The sequence below is a fragment of the Podarcis cretensis genome, assembly GCF_951804945.1.
Source record: "Podarcis cretensis genome assembly, chromosome: Z".
NCBI lineage: Eukaryota > Metazoa > Chordata > Lepidosauria > Squamata > Lacertidae > Podarcis > Podarcis cretensis.
This window is the reverse complement of record NC_137184.1, coordinates 25212232-25230153: the sequence shown is the minus strand read 5'-3', so window position 1 is coordinate 25230153 and position 17922 is coordinate 25212232. Positions and strand designations below refer to the sequence as shown.

At 41.2% G+C, this 17922-nt stretch overlaps 1 protein-coding gene across 1 annotated transcript in view; it reads right to left on the bottom strand.

Annotated features, from left to right (window-relative positions):
- Window positions 1-17922, bottom strand: part of AMMECR1 (AMMECR nuclear protein 1) — a 132988-nt gene that overhangs the window by 17096 nt on the left and 97970 nt on the right. The window contains exon 4 of the mRNA XM_079961719.1: window positions 8572-8686. Within this exon, the coding sequence (XP_079817845.1) occupies window positions 8572-8686 (115 nt within the window). The remainder of the gene's footprint in view (window positions 1-8571; window positions 8687-17922) is intronic.

The window sequence follows — 17922 nt, the reverse complement described above, 5'->3', positions numbered from 1 at the left end:
AACTGATTCAAGAATTTGGACAGGTAGCAGGTTTTAAGTTGAACAAGATGAAAACTAAGGTTTTAGAGAAAAATTTAACTGTGAAAGAGAGAGAGAAGTTTCAGGAGGAGACAGGACTAACATTGGTTAAGAAAGTGAAATATTTAGGGGTTAATATGACAGCCAAAAATGTGAATTTAAGGATAATTATGAAAAATGTTGGATTGAAGTGAAAAAGGATTTAGAAATATGGACAAATTTGAAGTTATCATTGTTAGGCCGAATTGCTGTGATAAAAATGAATGTGCTGCCAAGGATGTTGTTTTTGTTTCAAACATTGCAAATTTTGGATAAGATGGATTGTTTCAAGAAGTGGCAGAAATATATTTCCAGATTTGTTTGGCAGGGCAAGAAGCCTCGAATAAAATTTAAGATATTAACTGATGCTAAAGAAAGAGGTGGATTTGCCCTGCCAGACCTTAAATTGTATTATGAATCAGCTGCTTTTTGCTGGCTGAGAGAATGGCTGCTTCTTGAAAACACTGACGTGTTGTATCTAGAAGGTTTCAATAATGCTTTCGGCTGGCATGCTTATTTGTGGTATAAGGTAAAAGTACACAAAGCTTTTAAAAATCATATTGTTAGAAAAGCATTGTTTAATGTTTGGATAAGATATAAGGATTTGTTAGAAAAGAAAACCCCAAGATGGTTGTCACCAATGGAAGCGAAGGCACAGAAAAAACTCAATATGGAGGCCAAATGGCCGAAATATTGGGAAATTTTGGAACAAGATGGAGACAGAATAAAATTGCAGAGTTTTGAAAAACTGAAAAATAAAGTGCGAGATTGGCTCCATTATTATCAAATAATGGAGGCATACAATTTGGACAAAAAAGTTGGCTTCCAGGTGGAAAAATCAAAATTGGAAACAGAATTGTTAGATTCAAAAATTAAGAATTTGTCAAGAATGTATAACTTGCTGTTGAAATGGAACACTCAAGATGAAATGGTGAAATCTGATATGATTAAATGGGCACAAGATGTTGGACATAACATAATGATGGCTGACTGGGAACAGTTATGGACCACAGGTATGAAATTTACGGCATGTAATGCCCTAGGAGAAAACTTAATGAAAATGATTTATAGGTGGTACATGACACCAGTCAAGCTTGCAAAAATCTACCATTTGCCCGATAATAAATGTTGGAAATGTAATGAGATTGAAGGTACATTCTTTCACCTTTGGTGGACATGCCCAAGGATTAAGACATTCTGGGAGATGATTTATAACAAAATGAAAAAGGTATTCAAATATACCTTCCTGAAGAAACCAGAGGCCTTTCTCCTGGGCATGGTCGGCCAATTGGTGCCAAAGAAGGATAGAACATTTTTTATTTATGCAACAACAGCAGCAAGAATACTCATCGTGAAGTATTGGAAGACACAAGATTTACCCACCCGGGAAGAATGGCAGATGAAGTTGATGGACTATATGGACTGGCAGAATCCGAGACCAGGGAGAAGAGTCGGTGGAAGAAGACTGGAAAAAGTTTAAAGATTATTTACGGAAATACTGTAAAATTAATGAATGCTAGAAAAATGTTGGAATGAAGTTATATGGCTTTAGTAGAAATGTTATAAGGAATTAAGTATAAATAGATTAATAGAGTATTAAAGGAAAAAATAAGGTTAGAATGTGCTAAGATAATTATAGGATAGAAAACAGAGGAAGATGGAAAGGAATTGCTGAAACAATTAACAGAAGTGGAATACAAAAAGGGAGGTGTGAGGAGGTCGCGGAAATAAGTGAATGAAAGATAAGATACTGAAATTATTTGATGTGTTTTAAACTGTTTTTGTTTTGTTTTGTTAGTTTAATGTGTTAAGTGTTATGTAGTGTTTTTGTATTGTATTGTATTGTTCTTTTTGTAGTGTTTAAATTGTTGGAAAAGTAATAAATATTATTTTTTTTTAAAAAAAATACTTCATGGAAGAGGCTGATTTTGAAGAGGGATTTTAAAGTGAAAAAAGAGAAAGGGAGAGAGACATTTTAGAGTTAGTTCCAGACAATAGAAGGGAGGTAGGACTCTTTTGTGGGAGCCAGAGGCCTTCAAGCAGTGAAGGTGGTAGAACTGAATGAACAAAGGCAGGAATATGTTGGCATATTAAGAGCAAGTTTGGGATGGCAGTGCCAGAGAGAGCTTTAAAGGATCCAGGAGAAGACAAGAATCCAGTAAAGGTATTTAAAGAGAGACAAAATCAAACCTTGATTTGAATCCAATGAATGTCAGTGCACTGATCCTGATTGGATCACTAGATTAACAAATTTAAGTTGCTTTAAGTGATCTGAAGGAAAGGCAGAATGAAAATGTAAGCTATCATTCCTTCTCTCTCCTGTTTCATGTCTCCTTTGCTCCTCTCATGTCCCCCCTTAAGGCAGATGCTCCTAGCTCTCATCTATGACTCCTAAAGCTGTCAGCATATGACAGCTGCCACACCCTGAAAATGGCTTCGACTGGCTGGCTAAATGAGGTGAGGGGAGCCAATGGTTCTCAAATCCTTGATGTGTTAGGGACTTCCCATGCACTTGAATAAAAGCTCCTGCGGATTGAGCAGCTGAGACCAATAATGGGACCAATGGTCAAGAAGGAAGTTCCTGCACAAGCTGTGGAGGGAAGTGAGGGGCCGATGGGGCTCATCCACCTAGAAAGCTAGCCCTTCTGAGAGAAGAAAAACTCTGGTCCTAAACCTTTGCTGCCCTGTGGGATATCTCTAGAAGAAAAAGCTATACCAATCTGGAGTAGAATCCCTAAGACAGTTGGATGGCGGCTTGTATGCCACCTTCCAGCAACACCTACAGCCAAGCTGGTGCCAAATGTACTGCTCTGCTTTCCTTTGGACCACATCAGTGAGGCCGAGAGCGGGGTCTTGTCATCTAGGCAGCCCAAATACTCTTTATTCTGGGAAGGGTCTAGCTGTGGTCGAGGGATGAAGGTACTAAGAATGTCACTCAAGGAAAGGAAATTTCAAGAACTAGGGTAAGGAGATGAGAACAGTCGTCCTATGTGTCTGTTGCTGTGATAAAAGTAGGGTCAGACCCATTATTGGCATACAGTTCAGATGCTAGGAAACTGCTTTGCACGGAGTAGCCCGAATGTTTCCAGGACCAAGATGTGAGGAAGAAGCAATGTTTGGCCCTGCACATCCAAAGATTTAGCACATGTAAAAGGGAGCAATAGGAAGCAATCTAGTAACAAGCAGGAGCATTGGTCCATCTAGTTCAGTCCTGTCTATAGAGTAGGATCGCATCTTGCATGGAGGTTATGTTCTTTGGGTAGCATGTAAAGCCAAAATTGCAGATAGTCAAAATAACTCCTTGGAACCACCCCTGTATGAGCAATCTTATCTTCCAGAGCTGGCATGACATGTTGAGGGCCATCAGAGATCTTGCGAGATCTTGCGAAGGCCTCCAGAGCCCATGAGAGAGTTTTCTGGAGCACAGTAAGCACGGCAGATAGCGCAGAAAGAGCTTTTAAGCTCTCTGCCTTCTGTGTGTTTGTGTGATTTCAGTTGGCTGGCTGCCAAGCGCATAAAGTTGAAATAAAGTGCAAGTTAAATCCACCTAGGTTGAGAGTTGATTATACTGACTGGCAATGGTTCTCCAAAGTTTTAGGCAGGAAATCTTTACCAGACCTACCTCAAGATGCTGGGGATCAATTTTTGGACTGTCTGCATGCAAAACATGTATTCTGCCAGTGAGCTATGGTCCAGTGGCCAGCTGATCTCTTTACTTCTTCTTCCATGTGTCTGTGTCCCTGGGGCCACTCAAACTGCTTTGATGAATAGTATATTCGCATTTGTACCAACCCTTAGCTACTGGCATTTCTTTTACCCTACGTAATGCATCAGCTTTTTTTTTATGCAGACACTGGCAAAATTTGTGGGGTGGGAAGCCCTTGCTCTGAGAGGCATGCAGTAACAACATGCCCAGTTTCCTGATAGCAGGAGCTGATGAGCAGGGTGAGTCCCACAAAGCCATGCCAGGGAAGAATGAATGGGGCAAATGAAAATGCCTGTATTTGTACACTGTGGTCCCATGTGACTCTTCTGGCAAGTAGCTGGAAAACATGCAAATTATACTTGAACAACAGGTGGAACAACAGCAATTTGGTGGGGGGGGGGATACAACATATGGGAGATAATGACAGCCAATTCACTCATCCCCCACTGAAGAGGTATGTATTTCTCAAGGGAAAATATTAAACTATCCAGTGGGGAGGGGATCCTTTGCCTGCCTGCACCAAAGTGCAGATGCATCCCTGAGTCACACCCTTAGCTTCACTTGCCATAAAAAGCACCACATTCAACCATCTAAGCACCTGAAATTTAGAAGTAGTTTCGCACCTGTCAGTTATTTGTTGTATTAGCTCCCACAATATCATTAACAGCATACCTACAGAAGAAAGGTCTCTTTTCAGGAGGACCTAGAAATGAGCAGTTATGCCAGATGGAAGACCTACATTCTCTCTTAAGATCATATTCTAGCCATCTTGAAATTACCTTTGGCCATTCACATTGCATAACTGCATCTTCCTTAAAAGAAACACGGATGATATAAGCTCTCTCACTGTCAGAGGAGAATAATTCTTTTAAGGTCCCATATTTCAATAAAATTCATTCTTTCTCAAAGGATGCTACCATCTTGCTTAAAATGGGGAGGGGGGAAGAGACACACACCTCAGGTCTGAGAACCAAATGCTGCCCTCCACACTTCCTTGTCCAGCCATTAGGCTACTCCTAAGGTCATGCCCCCTTTCTCTGGCGCCTTCTCACTTCCTCCTCACCATCCTTGAGAGCCTTGTCTGGCTTAAATGTTTCTTGTTTGCCTGCACGGAAAAGTGTGCAAGTGGGTCCTCTCCTTCCCTTGTTATCAAACATTTGTATGACTGGAATGTAGCCCACTGCACAAAGATAGATGTCACAAACATTGCCCTACCTACTTTGTCTCTGCTGCTGTCCACCACTAGCATGCTGTTTCCAGAAAGTTGCCCATGAGACAATACAACCCTCAGACTGAAATGGTTTTTCACCATTGCCTACAATGATATAGGAGACCAAAGCCTAAAGGATACTAGGAAATAAAGGGGGGGAAGGCACCCCAAGTCCCACTGAACAATTAGTTTCCATTGTGAAGACCCTTCAAATAAATGCCAAGATTTTGAAAACACATTAAAAAAACCAGCCAGCCACTTCTGCTGTCCCTAATCTCTGACATTTAAGTACTGATTGCCAATCTTCCTGGAAATCCGTTCCTTCTTTCTCCCAACTGTTGTAATTTAGAATGAGTACCTAACCAAGCAAAGGTTAAGTACATTATGTGGCACCTCTAAGTGGTAATGAATGAGTGGCTACTTTTGTTGATGCTGAATGGTATCTATAAGAATATAAGAAAAGCCCTGCTGTATTAGACGAAAGGCCCATCTGGTCCAGCATTCTGTTCTCAAAGTGCCCAATCAAATGCCTGTTGAAAGCCTGCAAGCAGGGCAAGAGTGCAACAGCAGTATCCCCAACAACTGGCATTTGGAGGCATAATGCCTCAGGTGCTGGAGGAAGAACATAGCCATATCCCTTTATGATTTCTTTTAAATGGTGGAATGATGCAGCATAAGGAAATCCGAATGCTCTTAACCTTGTGTTTTTCTTTGTGAGGAAAGTATTGTAGTGGGGAAACACATGCAGAGAATAATCACCTGGTGGAAGAGGGTGGTTAAACTTTCCCACAGCTGTTGGTTGCCTCTGGAAAAGGTTCTTCAGTGCCATTTTTATCCCACTGGCCTATCCTCCCCATCAGCTAAGCTCAAAGAATGGAAGCAAGTTGGGTGGGTGAAAATGGGGGTTTTAGAGAGAGCACTTCTAAGGGAGAAGGAATAATTTTCTGAGTACAGATTTGCCAAGGTAATGTGCAGCTCAGCCCTAAGTTCCCTGACTACCTGCCCCCTCCGCAACAAAACAGTAAGAATTTAGACAGTTTTCAGCACTTAAGAATGTAAAAAGAGCCCTGTTGGATGAGGACAGTGGCCCATCTAGTCCAGCACCCTGTTCTCACAGTGGCCAACCAGATGCCCACAAGTAGGACTTGAGCAGAACAGCACTCTCTCCTTCTGCAGTTTCCAGCCACTGGTTTTCTGAAGCATTACTACCTCTGACTGTGGAGCCAAGTATAGCCATCATGGCTAGCAACCTAATAACCTCTCTCTTGTAGGAACCTCTCTAATTCTTTTTTAAAGCCATCCAAGTTGGTGGCCATCGCTGCCTCTTGTGGATTGCAGATCAGATTGGTCCAGTTCACACTTAACACTAAGCCAAACTATGGCTTAGCATGAACAAGCAAATGTGTGGGTCCAAGAGAGAAGAGGCCACTTTGCTCCTCCTCCAGCCCTGCTGTGAACTAAGCCGCAGGTTTGCTCATGGTTTACCTCCCCAAACACATGAGTGGCAAGCTACAGAACAAACCTTTGACTACTGTTTGTGGTGTGTCGGCAGCCTAGGTTCAGACATAACACTAAGCGAAACAGCAGGACCCCAACGTTTGCTTGTTCCATTAAGCCATATTTTAGCTTAGAACTACATATGAACGAGGTCACCTGAAGATTGTTGGGTTGTTGGGGGTTTTTTGTGTGTGTGTGCTACACAGTAATCCGTGAAACCCTATGGGACTTTGCTCTGCGGCCCATTGAAACCAGAAGACATTCTGCTACTTGATTATATTAATGGATAGACATTTGGCAATGTACTAGAATGAACTAGAGAGTTCAAACTTGACACTAAGAACTGGTCTTAATTGTGTATCCTTTTGCTTATTTAAATGCTAGCTTCAGAATGCAATAGCTGCTTTGAAGAGACCTAAAACCATATTGTGACTATTAGGAAACCTCAAGTGCATCTTTAGAGAACTTAATGCTCTTCACAGAGTACTTTACTGTACTTTACTACATCATTCACAGCTCAATTGCTCTAAAATGTTAGCTATCTGAACGTCACAAAGGTAGTTTCTAAGCATACCCATATCCAGTTTTCTGCTACTAATTACTGTCATTGAAATTTTGTACATTTTTATCTGAGCGCAAAAATTAAATGAACTGCAGTTAATAGCAACAAGTTATTCACACGAAGCAGCCAACTGGCAGTCTGTGAAGTTGCATGCAAAGGATCATTATACTTATTAATATCTGAAACCATGAACTCCATTTCTATTTTTGCAGCTTATAAAACAGCCAGTAGAATTTCTAGAGGGGAGAGGAACCTTTTCTCATTGTAGATACATCCACAAAGATCAGGCTGTGCCTGAATATTGACATTCAAGGGTGGTTTTGTTTTTTTGGTTTTGTTTTTTAAAAAAACAAGAACAAAAAGGGGTATAAAGGCCCAGGCAATCAGAAGCCCTTTCCATCTGTGAAGTGCATTCTCCTCCTCTTCCGCGTTGTATAAGTGACTCTGTCTAAGGCTAACCCTAAAGGTAATTTACAGCCTTATCAGTGAAAGCAACCATGGCAGATATTACACATTTTAAACCTGCATGACAGAGGGGAAAAAGAAACATTAATGGTCACTTAATCAGGAACACTCAAAACCCTACATTAGAACTCATCTGAGGCATATTAAAGCAAAATGCTGTAATTTTATGTAGCACTCTGCAATTACCACGAGGAGCCCATTATTGTTGCAAGTGTCATGATTTTCAGAAACCTATCCAGGCACCCTATATAAATTGGCTGTTACAATGAGGAGATGTAAAAAATGCTGAAAATGCTCTTGTCCTGCAAGCTTTCATGTTCTACAAAGAACCACATGCAGTTTTTAAATGGCAAATGCTCACTTAGGTGCTGCCACGTCCATAAAATTTATGGAATAAAAGGGATAAAAGCACATTTATGTAGTTCTTCCTGTGTGGCCTGCACCATGTTTGTCCAAGGATGCTCTCATTTCAGTTACTCAAAACTTCTTCCTTAGGCCTAGTTCTCACTGTGCCTGGGCTGGAGTACTTCACATGGCAGGAATGATTCCTACTCACACAAAACAATCATGTTGGGAAGGATACTTTAAAACCCTCTGTCCTGATAACTATTTATGTTAAGTGTGAGTTATTTTCTTGTAAGGAGAAGCATCCCATCAAATGGGCCTCACCTGCAATCTATAGTCCAGACAGATATATACTGTCTCAGTGAGAAATTGGCCTCTGAGATAGTACTGTGACTAGGTATGAACTGGGTGAAGGTTGGTCAAAGGAAAAAAATTGAAATTCTGTGCGCTTGTAGTTAAATGCAATGTTGAAAGTTTATTTGCCAGGCGACACACTGTTCCAGAAGAGCATCATATATGTTTACTTTGATTAAGTAGAGGTCTATAACCATCTCCTCTGTGCATGTTTACCCTAGTGCAGTGCAAAACAAACTCTAATGAAGGACGACAGTACTAAGCGACTATGCTAAAGTATTCTAGTCATATTTTGTTTTAACAAAGACAGAGAAATTGTGCTCAACAAAGCAGCCACTCTTTTCACAGAGAGAAAGAAAGATTGAGAATCCTTACCTCCCAGTCCAAGTAATCACAGACATCTTCAAAATTAGTAAGTAGAGACACTGAGCAGAAAAGCCGTGGCAGCTCATCCCTCGTCATTGGGGGAAATCGGCTATCTTTAAGGGCACTGCGAAAGAAAAAAGAAAAGGCGGGGATGATGATTTTCATGCACCTTATTGTAAACAGAAATGTGCACTGAAACGGCACAGCTGAACATATTTTTAGCCTTAATAATAAATTATTAGCAGTAAATGGAAAGCTTCTGGACACTAAAACTGTTCTTTCCACCATATGTTTAGTTATTTGTCACATTTATCACCTTTCCTTCAAGGAATTCATGGTGGGTGGATAAAGGTTCTCTCCCTCCTTGCCAGCTGCATCTTTAGAAGAACACTGCAAGTTATATTAGGTCAAGTGAAACTGGCCAAGTTCACACATAACCTTCAAGCAAGAATGGGGAACTTCCAGCCCTCCATATGTTGCTGGACTAAAACTCCCAATATCCCTGGATGTCAGCTGGGTGGGACTGATGAGGGTTAGAGTCCAATAACATCTGAAGGGCCACAGGCCCCCAGCCCTGCACTAAACCATTGTTTAGTGCTATGTGCACAAGCTGGACTGAGCCTAAGCAAAGTCTTGGGCTGACAAGCTCTCCCTTCTCTTCCTCTCGCAGAAGGACTTCTACAGAGTTTAGTTTTACTTTACACAAATCCTGGTTTGTGGTTATAAACAGAGAAACAAACTCTGATCAGTTTCAGACAAACCAACTTCAAACCATGGATTATGAAACTGATTTGTTAACTAACCAGATTATGCTGTAATCTGCAATCTCAGCTTTGAGCTCGTTGTAGCTTGTGCATGTAGCACTAAACCACAGTGCTATGCTACGTGCTATGTTACGTGTAAACCAGGCCACTGACCAACCCAAGGCCACCCAGTGAGTTCCATGGCCAAGTGGACCTGAACCACTCTGATCCTAGCACCCAGTCAGCTTAAACAAGAGCGAAGCAACCCATGGATCAAGCAATTCATCCCCTGCAAGTGTATAAGACCATGCTCCAAATGGGAGAAAAAACATTATGGAAACAGCTCTCAGCGCTAACCAAAGTCCAGAACTGACAAAGCTTTTAGATGTAAATGATTAATATTTTAAGGATAAATATGTCACATAGATGTGCAAGTTTGATATCAGAATTTCAGTATGCAGAGAACAAATGACATGTATTGCAGCTCTGGAGCACAAGGCGTTTTGAGGAACAGAGAAATGGTTAGTCAGTGAGAAGGTTGTGAATTTGAGATAATCCGCAACTGCTCCATATTCCTACTAGAGAGTACAAAGTATGACACATCACAGATTTAAATGAAGAACTGGGATAAACTGGAGAGAAATCGTTAATGACAATACATTTCAAACAATATTTGAAAGAACATCAGAGTACAATATTTGGAAGAGGCAAGCACACAAACCTGAAGAGCAGAGAAAATCTGTATGTGTGCTCACTTATACCTAGGGGTGGAAGTTTGCTCCAAATATTTCTTTGAAAATTGTGATGTTGATTACAACAGCTAGCCTCCGAACATAAAAAACTGTCATAATGTGCAATACTGCATCCATATTTGATACCCAGTTATACTGCACTTCAACATTTGATGTTATTGATTTATTACATTTATTTCCTAAAGACACCCATAGAGTGTGACAGCATATCCCACATAGCAGCTGACCACATAAGCACTAGGCCTGGGCTATACAGTGGTACCTCAGGTTACATACGCTTCAGGTTACAGACGCTTCAGGTTACAGACTCCGCTAACCCAGAAATAGTGCTTCAGGTTAAGAACTTTGCTACAGGATGAGAACAGAAATCGGGCTCCAGCGGCGCGGCGGCAGCAGGAGGCCCCATTAGCTAAAGTGGTGCTTCAGGTTAAGAACAGTTTCAGGTTAAGTACAGACCTCCAGAATGAATTAAATACTTAACCTGAGGTACCACTGTATATCAATATATTGCCCAGGAGCAGTATGAGGAGCAGACCGTGATGTCGGCTTCATTCAGCAGTATATCGCTGGTGAAACCACCACCACTCCCGAGTTTGTCTGCTAATGACTTCCTCCAGCGAGTGTAGCTAGCAGAGGGACCCAGGAGTGGTAGCAGTTTCACCAGCAATATATCGCTGAGTGAAACCCCAATCCCACTCTGCCGATACAGCTTGTTCCTCCCTCTGCATCTTTAAACACAAAATCTCATCTTGCATTAACTGGTTCTCCACCACCACTTTACAAAACTGTGATCAGCCATGTGCAAATAGGATCCTAGCTCTTTTTTTACCTGTTGCCTCAGTGGCTTCTAGCTGCACTGGAGTACAAAAGCACTCTGATTAAGTTGAAGCTGTGCTAATCAGCTGGATGCAAACCAGCCACAGGGCTCTCCACAGGGCAATCCTCCCTGGGTGTGAGCCACATTATAAACTCCACAACATTGTTAACAGCTGTGACCAAAAATGAAGCAAAGCAAGGCTCCCAAAGCACTGAAATGCCTGTGAAGTAACCACAGATCCATCTGGACTAAACAAAATGCAGTTTGGTGGAGTTTTTTCCACATCTCTCTGGGGTGGAAACCTTTGTCTATGGTAAATTACATGTTTGCTTTAGATAATTGGCCATCAGCAAAAGAGCTGAAAGGACAGTGAGTTTCTTGGGACAATTCAGAGGTGTACATTTTGCTGCAGGAACATTTGTTCTGTTTGAACTGAGTGGTCAGCCATTACTACAGGAAGACAAAACAATGTTATGGGACAACACATGCAGAGGCACAGGCAGAGAAAGATGAAGAAATTTCTTTGCTGAATTTAAATGACAGAGATTTAAATGAAACTATCCCAGGAAGAACATGACAGCGAGGGAACGCTAGCCTGGACCCATCCATCAGAGAAGCAGCAGCTGCAAGTAGCTTGCTCCTCTTTCTACCCCGTCGCCCCCAAGATGAAGAACTCTCTCCTCCTCCTGCCAACTGCAGTTGCCTGGGGATTGTGAAAGTTGAGGGAAAGCACACTCTGGCCTCTGCTGCCAGTCAGAGGAACAAGGGCTGCTGGGCCAACTGTATCACCTTTTATTAAAGTAAGACCACCAGCAAGAAAAGGCCAGCTTGGTGCCAACTGAAATTTCTGTTCACAAGGTTTGCTTCCTGGCAACCTGGTTATTGAGCATTCATCCAGATTTGCTTGCACAGAGGTTATATGACTTGCCAACTGATTGTTTCCCCACACTTTCTAGTGCGTTTTTCTGTCACTTGCCTTAACACAAAAAGTCCTAAATTTGCCAGGTTGAAGCCGATTCCCTCCTGCAAAATAATGACAATCTGAAGAGGACCTTGGTCATCACTTTGCTTCGCGATTCATCTTCCCTTGTGTGGCCACAACTCCACTTCCCAGCATCCGGTGTGAGGAGGAAGGGAGGAAGGAGGCTGAATCAAAATGTCATCAAAGCAACAATTGTGCTTTCTGACATTTCCAAGTAATACTTTTAGGATGAAATCCTGAAAACACACTAAGACCGACTGAACACAGTGAGAACTCCTTCTAATCTAAGTAAATCCAGATAAGACTGAGCTATTAACTTATAATATTAATATAAATAAATAGAATCACACAAATGAAAAGCTGAAAGGGACTCTGAGGGTTATCTAGTCCAACCCCCCACAATTCAGTAATAGCTTTATATTTATTTGGATTTGCAATGTAGTTGTGTGTTAACTACAAACTGCAATACTTTGCCTGGTCAAAGATTATGCTAACATACCTGTTCCTTTCTAATTTTAAGATTTACCCTTAGCAGTGAAAATGCCAAAATGGTTTTAAAAACCTTTTGGTTTCTGAGGGCTTCCAAACAATGAGAGAAAGTCCAAATGGATAGCTTTTGACATGTGATATTTAAGATAGTCTGCAAAATGCTAAGTAGTCATCTCGGTCCACAATCTACAGGACAGCACCTATTTTAGGATTAATAGGTGGCTAACCAGGTGGTTGTGGGAAGTCCACAAGCAGGACCTGGGTGTGACAGCAGCACTTCATCCCAGTTACAGGGATGAAGTTAAAGCAACAACAACTACGTTCAGACACAATACTGAACTATGGCTTAGTGTTACATAAGCAGGACTGGGTGAGCCATAGGCTTACAGACTCCCTTCTGTTCTTGCTAACCACAGTTCAACTTCAAACTGTGGTTTATGAAGATGGCTTGTTTCAATAAACTATAGTTAAGATTGACTGCTGCTTAAGGTCTCACTTTTTGAAATCATGACATTTCATAGGCATGTACTACAATGATCCACCTACAACTTTAATTATGATTTCAGCAGACCCGTTGTTAGTCTAATCTGACTAACTCTGGGAATAACGGCTACAACCCTGTGCTTTTGGTGGCAATGATTTCAGATTACGAGTACTAAGCATAATAGTACACTTTTAGGGACTGCATAAATAACAGCATGACCTCAGTTATGAAAATGATACGCAAATGGTGTTTCATGCCACCAATATACATCAGTGACATACTGTTCTCAGTTCAGGACATACCTCCAACCCAGCGCTGCATACCAAAACCAGTTCCCCACCACCATTTTGGGATCTTGCCAAATGCGAACAAAAAGTTTTGAGATAGCAGCTGTCTCTCATTTCAGGGCTCGGAGGCATGTGGCTGCCTGAGTAAGGCTTTAAGAAACATAAAGGTAAATGAAAATTAGAAAGCTACCCCACAAAACAAATGGCCAATACAGTGGTATACAACCCAGTGATACTAGCATCCACTGTATAGATCTGAGAAGTGTACTCCTACTTAGTACTACTTTCCAGTGCAAAGCCAGTAGTCGAGCACTTGCCCAAAACCATTGGGGAGGAGTGCGAATGGCATGGCTTTGCTGCCTGGAGCAGAAGGCAGGAAGAGGCATGACACTACTAACAACTGAGTAGAAGCTGGCATGAGTGAAGCATTTTTTTTAAGTGCCCACAAAGATGTATGCCGGCAATAACATAAGGAAAGTTTCACACCCAAGTGAGGGTGAGTGACAGCTTCTGCTCTCTTTGCTAACAGAAGACATTTCAGCAAAACACGACTGGAGCGAATCACTGCCATCATCACTGCCATCACCACCACAACCATCTCTATTTCTAATGTTCAGACTGTTAAGTGCCACTCACGTAGCCAAAGAGACACCACACCACCCATGTGCAAGTGGGGCAGAAGTTTTAGCAGCCTTGGGGGAACATCATGCTTTGGAGAAGTTCAAAACATCTTTGGTGGTGGTGGTGGTTTTTGTTGTTGTTGTTTTAAAAAAACCCTCTAAGAGGAAGGAACACCACAAACCAGGGGAAAGAGAATGAAATTGAGTGAAGTGTTTGGAATCCTGATCAGGAAAACTCCACATTTTGTTGCAAGTCCCAGTTATTATTTATAAATTTTAATTGAGCATCAGCAACAGCATGAGAGAGGCATTTGTCAGGAATTCAAAATGTGTTCTGAACATTATAGAACAAACGCAAAGGATGCTAAATGTTCATCACCTAATTTTAGATGTGTGATAAATATCTAAAAAAAACAAACACCAAAACACCCTCAAGATGGCATACCAGAAAAGAGATGCATGCAATGCTTGGCAATACAATGGCTTTTAAAAAATAACTTGTCTGGGGAAGCAAACTGGGGGTGGGATTAAGTAGGTTGGAATATACCAGAGAAAACTATGATTGTGGATTTGGAAAGGTAATTCTAGAGAGTGTCATGGACAGTAGTTGGAAAATTGAAAAGAATAGTTGATGTCTTCTAATAATTTAGTGATACGCAGGTCCTGTTTATCGAACACAATGTGTTTCCTGGAAATCGTTTGTTAGGAGAGTGTATTTGCATAACGAGTCAATGATTTCCATTATTTCCTATAGAAATATTTATAATGCAGGATTTGTCCACACACTTTCCCCCACTCTCTTCATGGTTTCTTCCTGAAATGACTGCAGGCAATCAACAAAAGAAAGACAAAGACAAACAAAAACAAAACCCAACCCTAACGGATTTGTCTGAACTCTCCTGCTCTCTGATGTATCCAATCTTGCTCCCCGAAGGAGCGTTTTCTGCCCGAAAATGGCTGCTGCCAACAAGAAAAGCAGAAACAAACAAGGAAGTAAGGAAGTCGGCTGTTTGGATAAGTGAATCTGCAGAACATATAGCAAGGTTTGTGCATAATTCTTTAAATATGGATAAGTGAATTTTCAGATAGTGAGCAGGCAGATAGTGGGACCTGCATGTAGATACGTAAGTAGGGCTGATACTTGTGGAGAGCTTTATTTTCTTTCAGCCTTACTGATGATATAGATTTTGTGCAAATACAAAACTGGTTTACTGAATTTGGACTGAAAACCAGCTGCCTTCACTTGGGCAACACAACTTCCACGAAGCAGTCTAGTTAAGTAAGCTACTGAGTGAGGGCAAGATTTATAAGTAGAGCAGTAGTGTCTGATTGATTAATCAGGTGTATTAAACCAATTAAATAATTTTGATTGACAAAAAGACACTCCTGATTTAATAAGGATTCCGTTGTTGCTTTTTTTAAAAAAAATGCAAGTATTTATAAAAAATGTAGAGAGAGAAAGCCCTCCTTCGCCAATGAAGAAGAGGGGATGCTTATTCTGAAAGGGAATGCCTACTGCTACATGTGTGTGCATCAGCTGAAAAACAAAGTTTGTTTGTTTTCCTTAGAACTATCATTTTTCAAATGAATTTTAATCCATTTAATTACCCAAAGTTAAAACTCAATATGGTCAGTCGACTAGGATTTTTTCAGTTTGACAGCAGACAAAAAGTATTTACAGAGTGGTGGCAAAGCTCTAGAAAGAGAGCTTTCCCCACTTTATTTTTAACAGCCAGAGGGCAAGTCCAACATTACATTTCAGCAAACTGATTGCAATGAGTCAGTGACACAGCCAAGAATAGAACTCACGAGTCAGGGCTTCCCTGCCTGCTTTTTTACTTGCTTCCCCACACCCATTCCCTTTTTATAACACAAGCTATGCAAAATATTGCCATGCCCCAAGAGTTCAATAGCAAGCAGCTTAAATCCAGTTTCAGAGGGAACCATTAAAGTAAAACTAGTCCCACTCTTAGAGCGAGGAAAAGTCAACTGATGTTTATTATGGCTGTGAATTGGTGGAGAATCAGGATTAAGAGAATTAACAGTGAATCAGAAATTCTTTAGTGCGATTCCTACTTCAGCCACAAATTAATTAATTGGCCTTAGATTCTATCTTGGCCTCAGTCCCTCACACTCATGGAAATAATACTTACCTATAATACAGGGCTCCTGTATTGATTACAAGATAATGTATGTGAGAAACAAAGAAGACATCTTGCCCAATGAGCTAGAAATCCCCAAAGCGGCAGACTCCATAACAGTGGGAAGTGAAACTGGGTCCCATGAGCAATTCAGTACTAGAGGGACACTATTGTCCCCCTGACCAAAATGGCCAGAGCAATCTTGAGATGGAAAATGAAATCAAGGAGGCATTCAAAAGAGAAAATGCTGTAGTGGTGGGTTATTTCAAGTATCCTTAGATAGAATGGGAACGTTACTGTTCCAGTTAGGACAAAGTTAAGATTTCTAGATACCTTAAATGACTGTACCCTAAAACACTTGTCATGGAGCCAACCAGAGATGAGGCAACATTTGACTTGATCTTAAGGGCTGCCCAGGACCTGGTTCAAGATGCAAGTGTTGCTGAATAAACTGGGATCAAATTCAACATACAGTCGTACCTTGGAAGTCGAATGGAATCTGTTCCTGAAGTCCATTTGACTTCTGAAACGTTTGAAAACCAAAGTGCGGCTTCTGATTGGCTGCAGGAAGCTCCTGCAGCTAATCGGAAGCTGTGGAAGCCCTGTCAGACGTTCGGCTTCCAAAAATAGTTCACAAACCTGAACAGTCACTTCCGGGTTTGCAGCGTTCAGGAGCCAAAACTTTCAAGAACTAAGCTGTTCGAAAACCAAGGTACAACTGTATATGTAAGTGGCCAATGGCCAAGTCAATCAAACAGAATCATATTTGGCTTCAGAAGAGACTTTGGTATTGGTACTGGTACTGGTACTGGTATTGGTATTGGTAAGAAAGAAGCTGAAAGGCCAATTCAAGAAAATAGTCTCCCCAGAGTGCTTGGGGTTGTTCAAAAGCATACTATTAAAAGCTCACCTAGGTGGTCTCCTGCTCATCAAGAAAACTACCACCAGGGTGAAGATGAGGCCAGATGGTTAAATAGCAGAGACAAAGACGCAATTAGAGGGAAGAAGGCATCCTTCAAAAAAATGGAAGTCTTATCTTAGAGGACAAACCAAACCCTTCTCACCGATGGGTTAGGTTTTTTTTTATATGCAAGGAACTCACCCACCCAATATGTGACAGCATTTGAATGTGCAAATCCTCCACTCACACTTAAAGTGATACTGTCCAGGCATAGCTTTAGAGTTTTAGTTTTGTTGAATTTATAAATGTCCCAGAGAAGCTAAGCTAAGGGGATTCATAATGTCTTGGCACAGCCTCTTTGTGGATGGCCTGACAAAAAAAGAAAAAAAAGAAATCCCACACACAGCTGCTGATACCGCTAAGCATTTCCCAGCAAAATTCTGCACTGAATATTTACCAGCGCATCCCATGTCCTCCATCATGGGGGTGGTCCTGGCACTGCAAATAGGAGAGCGAACTGGAAGCAAATGAAACTTGAGATGGGTCATGGTTTACCCAGATCTTTGACTCAGGGCAAAGGAATGTGTGGTGTGGTGGGGCTTTCCCTGAAATGTGTCCCTTATTCCAAAACAGCCACCATGGATCACCTATCCCCTGGGATTTCCCTTGACAGGAACCAGGAGAATTATGAAGATAGACATTAATTTAGAGACAGAGGGAGTTTGTTAACATCTATTGATTTTTCCATTGCCAGGTTTTAGCTGGCTGAGGCCACTAACAGGCAGCGAGGGAATTCTTGTTATACTGACAATCAATATTTTCCTAGTGAAACCCCAGCAGCAATAAGCATAATTTAGCTTTATCAAAAGAGCAGCCAAAACAACAGCTTCTTTCATCTGATAGTATAAAGAGAAATACTGCTCTTGAGAGAACAGGCAAAATTCTCATTCCAGTTTTTGTAAAGAAGCTTGAGAGAGATCATTTTCAGGCAGTTCCCTTCCCACCTTTGAGAAGAAAACTTGAAATCCAAAATCTAAGTTGATGGTGAGAAATAGCTCTGCTGCATGCATCTTCAAAAACTAAGACATGAAGGATTTATATATATATATTAACACATACACAGCTATTGCTTTCACACATCATG